The sequence below is a fragment of the Aspergillus oryzae genome, chromosome 3, assembly GCF_000184455.2.
Source record: "Aspergillus oryzae RIB40 DNA, chromosome 3".
In the NCBI taxonomy this organism is placed as follows: Eukaryota; Fungi; Ascomycota; class Eurotiomycetes; order Eurotiales; family Aspergillaceae; genus Aspergillus; species Aspergillus oryzae.
In genome coordinates this window covers 2,003,242-2,015,565 of record NC_036437.1, presented here as the reverse complement: position 1 = coordinate 2,015,565, position 12,324 = coordinate 2,003,242, and the positions used below count along the sequence as shown (strand labels likewise).

General features: G+C 50.4%; 5 protein-coding genes across 5 annotated transcripts; all 5 read right to left on the bottom strand.

Moving 5' to 3' along the window:
• Positions 1–7: 7 nt before the first annotated feature.
• AO090023000771 (type III PLP-dependent enzyme) lies at positions 8–1,424 on the bottom strand (the record flags this gene model as incomplete). Its single annotated transcript, XM_001821225.3, has 2 exons — positions 8–1,047; positions 1,115–1,424. The coding sequence occupies 2 exons, from the start codon at positions 1,422–1,424 to the stop codon at positions 8–10; spliced, it is 1,350 nt and encodes a 449-aa protein (XP_001821277.1).
• Positions 1,425–3,992: 2,568 nt separating this feature from the next.
• On the bottom strand, positions 3,993–4,779 carry AO090023000769 (uncharacterized protein; the record flags this gene model as incomplete). The annotated part of the gene is made up of 2 exons (XM_023235752.1): positions 3,993–4,006; positions 4,458–4,779. The coding sequence occupies 2 exons, from the start codon at positions 4,777–4,779 to the stop codon at positions 3,993–3,995; spliced, it is 336 nt and encodes a 111-aa protein (XP_023090744.1).
• Positions 4,780–5,586: 807 nt separating this feature from the next.
• AO090023000768 (uncharacterized protein) lies at positions 5,587–7,395 on the bottom strand (the record flags this gene model as incomplete). The annotated part of the gene is made up of 1 exon (XM_001821223.3): positions 5,587–7,395. The coding sequence occupies one exon, from the start codon at positions 7,393–7,395 to the stop codon at positions 5,587–5,589; it is 1,809 nt and encodes a 602-aa protein (XP_001821275.3).
• A 55-nt stretch (positions 7,396–7,450) lies between these two features.
• On the bottom strand, positions 7,451–9,270 carry AO090023000767 (uncharacterized protein; the record flags this gene model as incomplete). Its single annotated transcript, XM_023235751.1, has 2 exons — positions 7,451–7,497; positions 7,725–9,270. The coding sequence occupies 2 exons, from the start codon at positions 9,268–9,270 to the stop codon at positions 7,451–7,453; spliced, it is 1,593 nt and encodes a 530-aa protein (XP_023090743.1).
• A 950-nt stretch (positions 9,271–10,220) lies between these two features.
• AO090023000766 (MICOS complex subunit MIC60) lies at positions 10,221–12,044 on the bottom strand (the record flags this gene model as incomplete). The annotated part of the gene is made up of 1 exon (XM_023235750.1): positions 10,221–12,044. The coding sequence occupies one exon, from the start codon at positions 12,042–12,044 to the stop codon at positions 10,221–10,223; it is 1,824 nt and encodes a 607-aa protein (XP_023090742.1).
• Positions 12,045–12,324: the final 280 nt, after the last annotated feature.

Sequence of the window (12,324 nt, the reverse complement as noted above, 5' to 3'; positions counted from 1 at the left end):
TAAAGTACTAGTACTCGAGGAGAGCAGAAGCACCGGCTTCGCTCGAGATGTAGATCACCTCGTGATTGTCGGAGAAGCCGTTGAAACGGGTGGCGCTACACTTAGTATAGGCCCCCATCTCCTCGAAGAACAGCCAGTCACCGACGTCCAACAGACCAGGCAAGGTGATCCGTTGGCTGATAACGTCGATGCCATCACAAGTGGGTCCCCAGATAGAGTAGGCGATGCCAGCCGAAGTCGCAGCATTCGAGGCATTCGCACAGGTCAGGATCTGGGCCACCGGATGCTGGTGGTCAAAGATGATATTGGAGAAGTTCCCGTAGACTCCATCGTTCAGATAGATCATGTATGCATCGTTGGCCGGGTCCTCGGGGTCCCGCACGTCGCGACGGGCGATCACATTGGCGGCCAGGGTGAAGGCGGTCGCGACGTAGTAGCGACCGGGCTCCGCGATAACACGAATATGAGGCGGGAAATACGTGTCCAATGCCTCACTCAGGACACCAGCAAACTTTTCAAATGTGTCTCCGCTAAAGCCGCCGCCGACATCCAAGGTGTGCAGTTCGTGACCAATTTCAGCAGCCTGGTCAAACACCATCCGAGCATCCTGGACCGCCTTGACAAAAGCAGTCGGGTCTTCCGCGCCCGAGCCGACGTGGAAGCTGACGCCAACGACCTTCAGCTCGAGCTCGTGGGCCAACTCCAGAAGTTGGCGGGCAATGTCCAAAGACGCGCCGAACTTCATGCTCAGGCGGCACAGGCTGGTGGAGTCGTCGGTCAGAATGCGCAAATAGAGCTCCGCATCGGGGAAGCAGGCCTTGATCTTGTACAGTTCGTCGGCATTGTCGAAGGTCATCTGCTTCACGCCCATCTGCGCGGCGTAGCGCAGGTAGGACTTGGTCTTGCAGGGCTGCGCGTAGATAATGCGGCTGGGGTCAATGCCGGTGTCAAGAGCCATGTCGATCTCGGCCTTCGACGCACAGTCGAAGCCGTTACCAAGCTTGGCCATCAGGCGGAGAATCTCCGGGTCCGGGTTGCACTTGACCGCTGATATGCGCGTTAGCCTTGTACCTTGATAATCAGAACGCGTGGTCGGCACCGGATCCAAACCTACCATAGAAAGGCCTAACGCGGCTCAAGTTCATTTTCCAGCGTAGATGCTGTCGGTAGACCTCGCCCATGTCCGCCACATAGAACGCATCCTCGTCTCCAGGAGCGCAACGGTCGGTGTTGACTTCGCCGGCGCGTTTCTTCAACACGTCCATGACGAGATCCTTGGCCGCCAACCTGGATTGCGAGAGGTCATCCCCTCCATTGTTGCTGATTTGACTCAAATTATGATTATAATTAAAGTCGGATTTGTCTTGACTATGTTTAGTCATGCATATCTCAGCAGGAATACACGCAGTCGGTGCCATAACCATGTGCGCTGCGACGATGCACAAAGGTGAAAGATAAGAAGATTAAAAAAAAAATTAAGTGGAGTTACGCGACTGCGTGTTAAGGAGGGCGAAAACTTTCGCAACCGTAGTTGACTGGACCAAGTCTCCTAGACCCTTCCCCCTCAAGAGGAAGAACCTTTAGAGTAGTCCTATGCGGCAGCTCAAGGGGCGAGGGGATGAATTGGGAGGGCGTCAACGGGTTAATAAATGGCGCGCCGGACGAGAACACACGGGGGGAAACCAGCAGGAGGTGGAATGTTGTTAAGAGTGCCGCGGGGACGTCGAGGATAGACAATTTGACGGAAATGTACGAACGAGGCTCCGGGAGCCGTGGTGAGCTAGAGCCTTTGGAATTGAGGTGATTCCAAAGGCCAGTCGTAGGTGCGACGGAAAGTCAGGTAACGGGCGGACCAGAGTCGGCCTAGAAAATGGGGACCTGACGCAACAGAACCAGAACCAGCGGTCAGCAAGTTTGGAAACGAAGCTCTGACCCTCGACTTGAGTGAGAGATTTAATGACGCGGGGAGAGGGAAAGGGGAAGAAGGCCAGGTGCAGAGTTTTTTTTTTTTCATGCTCGAGGGCCGGGGCGTTCGGTGGAAGCGCACTTAGGGCAAAGGGCTCACACCGTCAGGCAGAAATTGACAGGGAGGGGTTCCAGATCAGGAAGAGACTGAGCGTCGGCAAGGATGGTATTGGCAAGCTCAAAGGGGAAAAAAAACACTCACCTGAAGAAGCAATTGGGGTATGATGGGTAGAGGGAGGGAGAGAGAGAGTCAAGCAAAGAAGAGAGGCTTTTTTTTTATTCGGTGTCCCAAGCTGAAGAAGGATGATGACTGATTTGGTTCTCGCGGGGTGGGTGCTTACGGCATCTCCCGAAAGAAACTTGATCACCCCTCTTTTCTTTTTTCCCTGATCTGAAGGGTATCCATACCGTCCCGTAAGTTTCCCGCCAGTGGCCACCGCAGCGTCACATCCTGTAATTCTGCTTGGTCCATCCATGTCGGTTCCTGCTGTTCCAGCTTCGCCCCTGCAGTCTCGACGCACTCGATCCTCCCCGTTGGTGGGATTGCTTTGATCCATGGACATCCCCTCCCTTTTCCCCCAAAAATAAACATAATAAGAAATGATTTTGATCTAAATTTTTGATCAAAAGGTTGTCCAATATTTCCCTCATTGCCAATCACAAACCCTCTGAGAATCAAGTCCGAGTTCGGATTTTAGGCAGACCATCATAGATCATTTTCTGGACGTCGGGTCAGGAATGGATGCATATCATGAGGAACGGAGTGAACTCTATCCCTCCGAGTTAACCCCTTTCATCCATGCCTGCATCATTTTCAGCTCCATTGTCGAAGCCGATATCTTGCCTGCGCCTCGGGTATGGAAACGGTCCCGCGATGTAATAGATTATATTCCGTGCTCGATCATTGGATGATCTGGGTGGTCCACTGGAAATGTATTACGCGCAGGAAGGAGATACACTACGGAGCTCCTCTCTGGAGCTCCATCCGCAAATCCACCCGGAGGGGCTGTCACGTGTTCTGTAGTTCCTCTCATCTGCGAATCTTTGGACATGACAACCACTATTCAAACTGCAACTTTTTTTTCTTTTATGTATTTCCAACTTTTGAGACCACCAAAATTAAGAAAATGGCAGGCTGTACTTTATCAGCTTATCCCGATTGTGCAAATCACATTTTAGGGCACATACCCGGCTAGGCCACACCTTTTCCCTTCTGGTCTTGTGTCTTTTTGCTATTCTCTTCTATTTTTTGGGTTCAGCTTAGGTGTGATCAGGTATCGTATGACGGATAATCTCACTTCTTGGAAGAATGATATCAGAGGTTTCCAGTGCATCGTATCTACTAGTGAATACACCAGGCTACTCCAGAGTATGCTTCACTAAACTTCAATTGATCCTTCTACCACGTATAAGAGGTACTCCTGCAAACACCATCGTCAGGTCAGCCAAAGTGTCCACATGAGCTCGAGCGGAGAAAATTGCACCAGATACACATGCCTGGAATGGACGACGGGTTAGTACTGTAGAAGCCGGTGATGCTGCACGTGGGCTCGATGGACTCGATCTGGAAGGTTGGAGATAATACCTTGATAGCACTAGAAGAGTGCTCGGTGTGGTACTCGGAGATTGCAGTGGCAGGGGGAGAGCCGATAGTCCGACTTTCGAAAGCAAATCCCTTGCTTCTATCGGCATACAAGTGCTCGGACAGGGAGCAGAGGGGACAGCTTTCCCCACTCAAGTACTTATGTTTCCCCCAAACTACATGGATGCTTCGAATATCTTTTGATGCCCTGTGATGAGGGCATAACTTCACACAACGCTATTCGATCTCGACCTATCATGATATGGCTGCATGGGTGGAGCTCTCTCTAATTCGAACGTATTAGCACAATACGACGATGTCACTCGATTGATAGTCGATAGAGTGTCCATTACTCTTCTACGGTGGAACGACGTTGTATTAAAGGCAAGGGAGAGCGAGAACGAATATATTCAGTTGAAAGCCATATGAGCCAGATGCGGTCAAGTTAGAAAAATATAGCTACTTAACGAGGGCAATTATGCAAAGCTCATATATGGCTCCCTGCTACTTCACTACGTGAAAAACAGGGGCCACTAACCACCGGCCAACTCCTTTTCCCATTCATATAGGTAGTTGGTCATACGGGGATTCCAGCTATCCATGTATCCATTGATGGGCACAAATTGCCCTCGTCACTAGAAAGCTGATAAAGACCACCCTACAAGCGACATATGAAAACGACATAACTCAAAATATAACAAGCTCTCTGGAAGGTATATGATTTGGATTGATAGATGGATAAAACTACCTCAGCAACTAAGCACAATGGGTCCCTGATCCCACTGTGCTACCGCCTGGCTTGTTCTTCACTAGCGTTCGCATACCAATACCTCACAGCTTCCTGGTCGGTCTAGATCTTTCCGACGTGCAGACTCAGCACGCCGGCTTTTCACTAATTTGTTATTCTTACTAGCATCATGTTCTGACTCTTCCATGGTTTCTCGCCAGCTCTCGATTTCCTTTGTTCCTGGTTGTTGCCTATGCTCTTGGTCGGCTTTAGAGCATTCGCTAATCGCTTCTTCAAACTTCGCACCAGACTCGAAGAATGGCCAGCGCACATCCGTCGCCTTTTGGCCAGTTACTTCTCCACTCTCGCCATTGACTGGTTCTTGGGAAAATATAAATGTCTCGGTGGTGTCCACGGAGTCCACTGAGCCCTCTGATAGCGGCGTTGTATTACGTTGATATTGTTTTGCTTTTTTGGCATTGCGACATCTCAGAATAAAGCACATCGAGTTTGACGCCTCTCATACCTTGCCGTGAGACAAGACCAGATAACAGTAACTGTTCGAAAAGATGTAGGCGATGCTAAATGAAGCATACACGCCAAGATGATAGTGTTCTCTGAGGAAAACCATGGTAGTGATGTGCCATGACCGTGCTTTATACCTTAGCGGAACGAACTTATACACATGCTGCAAATATCAAATGATCTATAGAATCTCATTGTGGAGATCTAGTCGTCGTCTCAGATCTATGAAAGGCCTTTGACTAGGAGAATGGCTCCTTACTAGTCCTCTAAATTGGCCCATTGGGAAACCTCGCACAATGTTTCGGAGTTGCTTTTATTGTTCATGTGAATGGTGCCGTGCAAGCATGAAAGCAATGCGGGTGATACTTGTCTCTCGGCATTGTATATGTGCCGGATTTCGGTCATTGTCGGATTAGAAGGTTACAACAAGGATTCTTTGGCTGTAGAAGGTTTTACGTCTATCGAAACCTGGTGATTCCCTAAGGAGAAAGGCTGTATGGTTGCCTTATTACTGATGATCAAGTGATGAGACCGTCAATGTGCAGTATGGTAGCGAATTCTATCAACGCCCGCAAAGAGGTACGTACAAATGTTGTTGGATTAAACAAAGTAAGTAAATATGTACTAAAACATGGGGTGAGAAAGGAACAGTGTGTATCAGGTATCAGTTGCGGTTACAAGGAGCAAAGCAGTCTCAAGGAAAGGGGTATATAGAGATGGCTGGAAAAATAAATGAAACACCAAGTTCAAAAAAGAAAGAAAAATCCTTAAACAGTAACAAAACCCATCACAGCCAGAGGACCCACCTAACACCAGATATTACGCCTCGGAAAACACCCCGGAAAACCTTGAAAGCCATGACGATCAACCATACCCACCACAATATTCCAACAAGGGCCCATTCGAGCATCACAAATCCGGTACGTCGTATCCAGCGTAACCGACGATGGCGCCTCCGGATGCCTTTGTCGAGGGTGTCGCTCAGCTGTTTCACCGCGAGCGTGCTGGTCGTATTGAGTTTAATGCTCAAATCTTCCGCATCTTGTGCGGCAGCCCGCACACGTGGATTGAGAGAATTGTTGACGAGATCTTCAAGTGCGCCGAGGTGAGATCTCAGGGCTGATGTTTTAGCACCAGGGTAACCATCCATTGATCGCTTGAAGAGCTCCTCTGATTTCTCAAACCTCTTGACCAAGGCTTGAACAGCGAGATCGAACTCATGCGACCGAGGCACTTCCGGAACTGGAGTGTCGGAGCCAAACGCGCGTCGAACAAACTCAGGCGGAGGACTTCGTACAGTATGAGCCCGACGAGTGATCTCTCGCGCCTTGATACCTGAAGAAAGAAGGAGCGCACGGGTACGCTCGACTTCACGTTTTGCCGGGACTCCGGATTCCATCGAAGTCGAAACACTGCGCTCAGAGATACTCCAGCTTCTGGACTGGCTGGATGGCGTAGAACGCCTTTCACGAGAGGACGGTTCATGGGATGCCTTTGCCTGTGCAAGGCCCGTGATCGGTGGCCGAGTAAGACTGTATGGCACAGACGGATCCTTAATTCGGCCTTTCTTGATTTGTTCTCGGATAGTATGTAGCTCGGGGCCAAAAGTCGGAACCTTCTCAAGCTTTTTGCGGCCGTCGGGCCTCTTCTGCTGAGATATCGATAAAACCTCGTTTTTGTTGTCAGTTTCCCTCGCGCTCTTCATCTCTGACTCTGAGAAAGCCTTTTGAGGACTACCTAAATCAGATCTTCTATGGCCCTCAGGCTGATCACCCTGGCGGGGGGGAGATGTAAAGGATGACGACGCAGATATGTAACTTTTCCCAGCTGCTTTTTCTGACTCCCTACGAACCGCCAGACTGTAGTCTTCAGAAAAGGTAGGGAGACGGCGCAATGGGACCTTGATATCAGGGGTCCTATCACCTTTTGTTTCATCGGCATCTGTTAGAACATTCTCGTCGTCAGACGTGACGTGTGATTCAAAAGAAGATTGTCGCGAATGTGCCAAGGAATCTTTCTTTAGAATAAGACCACCCATTTTTGACATCTCATTACCAACTTTTTCCGCGATCTTCCCAGGGCCTTTGAAGATTCCACGGAGTTTGGACTCATGCTGTGCCAGCCCTTTCCGTGCTTGCTGGCTCGACCTTACCCGGCCATCCTGATGCGTACAGGGAACTTGATCTGGAAGTGGGCTCGGCTCTAGTCTGCCAGTGCGAGGCAAGCCCTCTGTGTATTCCGATAAACTGTTGTTACGTACTATCTCTGATTCCAGGGAACTATTGTCGACGGCGTCTTTAGGTCGTGAGTTGCTCTTGCTTCTCTCCCGACGGGGAATAATAGCACGTGGAAACCGTCCTTTCGACGGAGATGGTGACCGGCTTGATGGAGGTGATAAATTGGATGCAATACTCGGAAAAAACGTGGGTTGAATAGGAGTAAGCGGCAACTTTCCGTCAGAGGATGTTAGACGGTCATAGCGGTCATCCGCACTTGGTGCTGAGGATATAGATTCTCTTTGGTCTTGGGATTTAATACGATCGGGAGTTTTCCAAGATCGTTGAAAACCTGAGCTCTGTGGCGACCTAGTTTTCATATCTAGAGAACTCTCTTCATCTGGTGGGACGGTATATCCTTTTGTTCTTGATGGTTCAGGCCTTAGCGAAGTAGACCTCTTGGGGGATACCGCGCTTTCTCCCTGGTATTTCCAATATTGCTTGCCATCTCGGCTTGAAGCACTCGAGGAGCTGCTTGATCGTCTTCGTAATTTGTGTCTTCCAGCACTGCTGCGAACGATATGAGAAGGGCCTTGAAATCTATGCCGCCGTCTCCCCCGTCCAATCCGTTTGAACTCGGGTGTCAGCCCAGGATGAGCGTCCGATAAAGAAGTGCGGGAGGTCGGCTGGTCTGTGTCTACCGACTCACGCCTGGATGGGAGCTCTTCTTGAAGGCTCCTAGTTTTGGTTTTGAGGGCATCGGATGGGACCAACATTGCAGGATCGGGGTATAAATTATTCCCATCTTTATCTATAATCTTGCTTTTGTTTTGTATATCCTCGACCCATGCGACATCAGCCAACAGTTCTGGCGGGGAGATCATCCAATCAGATTTTGGTCTGCGAGCCTTTACGCTGCTCGCACGACTGGCTCGCCTCAGACTGGAGGAAGGAGAAGCTGCTATAATCTCATCATCCCCCGGATCTTTATGTGACAGGTCCTTCGAGCCTTGATGAAAAGGTGGGAGCTTCAAGCATTCGAAAGCGCTATGGTCTTGTTGATTGTATTGGCCCTTGATCGAGTCGACCCATTCATGAACTTTGCCAACATTAGTCCAACCTTCTGCTTCCGTATCGATGGGACATCGCTCGCGGAATCTAACTTTGCGGTTTCGGATGGATTGAAGAGGGTTGTACGAGCGACCTTGAAGGATGACGCCAGCACCCGCTGGAGTAGAATCAGGATCCGCGTGTGCCTCGTACGGTTTCAGGGGAGAAAGCGAAGGAAGCAATCGAAGATACTCTGAGAAGAGCTCGAAATGTCGCCGGGCCTTCTCAGCTCGAGTAAGCGTGCCGTCCGAGAACACGTGTGGCAGGGAGTTTGAATTGGCAGAATCGGGCAGCAGATTTAAGACAGAAGATGGAGCATGCACAGCTTGGTCCGCATTTGAGGCGCCCAAAAGCTTCGAGCGATCAACGGGCATCTGGATAAGGCTGTGACGTGGATAAGGGCCGTCATTTTGACTGCCCAGTGCAATAGGTGCACGGCTCTCACTCGGTGAAACAGAAGGCTGGCCTGCCGACGCGGTCCATCTTCCTCCCGCAACGCGGCCGGAAGGCACTCGACCATGGCTACTTACTCTTCTAGATTCGCTCAGATTCAATGCTAGATTGACAATTTGTAATGAGTCCCTATCAAGGCCTAGGGGAGCCTCGCTTCCCGCTTCCGTAGTCTGTGACGGCTCGGGTGTTACATCTTGTTGTGAATGTAACGGACCAGAGTTTGCTTGGGAAGCTTCTATCTCCGGGGCTGCTTGTTGAGATTCCTTTGTCGACTCTTTGTGGCGGCTCCAAGGAAATCGCGATCGCCTCTTGGGTACCACAATCTCCGAATTGGGCGGTGTTCCACGCTTCTCCCTTTGTTCCGATTCCGAGTGATGGGCGCGATGATAACTATGTCGGAGGCTGCTTGATCGGGGTAGGAATGAAGAGTCTAGTAGGAAACCTCCTGAGCTGTGTGTTCGTCGAGATCCTCGGACTCCCTTCTCCCCGTCGCGGGAGCTGCTACCAAGTGTGCTGCCTTCCAGCTCCCCACTCTCTCGTCCTTCGCTCATTCGCAAGCTCCTTTGCCGGTCAGGTTTGTCGTTGGATTCCACTCGACGAGAAGAGCGCCACGAGCCAGATCTAAGCGGTTTCTCGTCCACTCTAGGGAGAGGGTTTGGTGGCGTAGGCGATGCATCGGTCCTCTGCGACATCAGAGCCAAAACGGAGTGTTGTTCGGTCCCGGCCGATAGAAAAGGGGGTATGTGACGGTTATCGAGGGACTCATGAGGACCATCAAGGTCAATACCGATGGTCTATCATATTCTATTGAAGAGAAACTGGCGACACGATGAAGTTGAAGGATTTGAAGGCCCCTTTCATTATCGAGGTAAATAGCGACGATCACTTTTAAGTAAGTTGTACTGTATTGTATCTACCCCATACCTTTCCCGGGCCGTGACGACGGATTCCTGTAACGGGTATAGTGCGTCATTGTGAGGAAGTGCCTGGGGCAGCTATTTTTAATTCTGGAATAATTCCTCTTTTGAACACTTTCTAGCATGGCCGAATGCTACTAATATCGATGTTCCTTTCAAATTAGTCTCTCACGTTCTTCCCTCCACAAGACCTCATATATAGAAGTGTCAAACTAGGAATATATTTCAACAACAAACCCTGCTATTCTCTCTTTCACTCATAATGACACCGCTGCCTATGCATAGATAGGGACAACTTGGCTAAGTATGATGTTTGAAGTAGCTTACTATGACAGACGAGGAAACTGTCCCCGGACCTGAACCATGACAGTAGGAGATGGTGATGGTGAAATATCATGGGTTTAGGGTGGAGTAGCACCACTTACTACCCATGCATGCATGCCCTCTTCACTCGTCAGCATCACTCTAGAGTAGTCTCAGCATGTCGGACATGCAAAATATAAAGCTTGACACACATCGTTGCGTACAATCTCGTAGACAACACAGTAACGAGACAAAGGGAAGGTTCTAGTATTGAGGTCTAACGACGCAAGAGAACATCTAGAGGTACAGGTGCTGTGGATAGAAGGCAAGAAAATTACAGGAAACAAGGAATTGACGTTATTTATTGATCTATTCAACTCTCAGGCACTGAAGACGAGCCTCAGTTTCAATGACCTACAATGTCAATGAGTTAGCTTGGAATTGTTGACGAGAAGTGACTTTGTGTTTAGGAACCATACCTCTAGTGCTTGCTTCACTTCCAGGACCCTGCGCACGTCTCCGAGCCAATCCTTGCTCAAAATCTTTGCCCACCCCTTCAGACTGTTCATCTCACGTGCAGCGGCATCAAGGTCGCCCTTTTCCAGGAGGCTTTCAGTGCGAACAAGAACACTCTCAACATCATCGCTGTGGGCGACAGGGTCCTTCTTGAACATGACCTTGCTCAAGACGAGGCTGGCAGCGTGGCTAGCAATGCCCGCATCCTCAGGCAGAAGGCTTGCCTTGCGAACCTCATCAGCGACGCGGCGGAAACGTTCAATGATCTGAGACTTCGAGGGAATGCCACGCTGGTATGCTGTAGGGTTGATAGATGCAATCGCAGCCTCAACCACAGGGTCATCGGCAGCCAGTTCCTTCACAGCAACAAGCTCCCGAACAAATGGACGAGGGGTCGAAGAGCGCTCAAGGACGGAGCGGACTGCATCCACAGCGACTTGAAGTTGCTGGGTCTTCAGGTTAGTATCGATCACGTCCTTCCAACTGCTAGTAAGCTTTTCCAGCTCGCTAACGTTGGCGGTCAGTTCGTTAAGCTTGCTAAGACGGCCCTCACGCTCTCGCTCAACAAGATCCTTCACTTCGTGGAGGTACTTGCGATTGAGTTCAATGGCTTGTTCAACCAATTCATTCTGAAGACGCTGTTCAGCAACTTCTTGAGCTCTCTGCAGCTCAGTCTGGATCTTCTCTTGGTAAGCAAAAGCCAGCTTCTCCCGCTCCGACTCAAACTCCTCCCGGAACTGAGCAGCATCAGCCGCGCGACACTCCTCAAACCGGCGGATAAGCTCGCGAGCAGATTCGTCGAAGGTGGCATGGGCTTTGGTGATCTCCTCCTGCGCTGCGCGACGGGCTTCTTCTCTGACGGCAATGATCTTCTCCCCAATCTTCTGGAGCTCCTCCTTGGCTTTGGCGACAGGTGTAGAATACTTGCCAGAGTTCTCATCGGCACTAATAACAGTGATAATATCGTTGAAAGTCTTCACCAACTCTTGCACAATGGCTTCATCTCCCTCATTGACCTGAGCAAATTCCAAGGTTGTCACGGCAGGCAGTGCTGGTTGTCTAGGTTCCTCGGCGTTCTTATCACTGGTCTTGGGTGCCTGATCCTTAGCGGCTTTGTCACTCTTCGCCTTCTCCACGGCGGCAGTCTTATGTTCAGGCTTAGCACTCTCGGTCTTGATTTGGGCTTCGTCACCCTTGACAGCACTCATATGGGGCCCTTTTTGGGAAAGATCGCTTCCAGAACCCTGCTCCTCTGCAGCCTTCGAAGTCAGGCCACTCTCTCTTGGGATTGTAACCTTCTTGCTCTCATCCTTGTGTCCAGAGATGCGGGCCTGGCCCTTCAGGGTGTTCGGGAAACGACGATAGAAGTCCCGTTCCTCGAAGTAAAGAACGGCCTCTTCACCGTACGGAATGTATTCGGTGAAGAAGTCATGGAAGTTGTCAGACTTCAAGGCAAGGAAGACACCTCCACCGTAGGCGAAACCAGATGTGAGAATCAGGTAGAGAAGGAATCTTCGGAAACGTCCCGTTTTACGAGCCGGGGCGGGTGGGGGTGGTGGAGGAGTCTGAGAATCTGCGCATACTTTAGCATCGGAGGAGTCGATGTATTCAATTGACGATAGGAATCGAACCTTGCTCACTAGGCGATGGCTTAGGAATAGTCTCCGGGGGGATGGGTGTTTCGGATGATGGGGAGACAGGGGTAGGGGCACTGGTAGGAGGTTTGGCATCGGCAAAGAATCTCTGGATGGGGAATAATGTAAGTCAGTTGGTGTCCTGAAAGACAAAAATGCACATGGTATCGTCATACCTGACCAGAGAGCCGGCTGCTTGCCCCAGCTCTAGACAGCCATTGCGAAGCCGTCCGTTGGCGAACGGAAGACAACAGCAACTGCCGACCCGGTGCAACAGAAGAGCGCAGCATGACGAGCCGCACTACTGTGAAGTAAACGCTGAAGGCGGGTTTTGTTGAAGGGGGGATGTTGGCGAGAGTGAAAACGCGGACCGGAA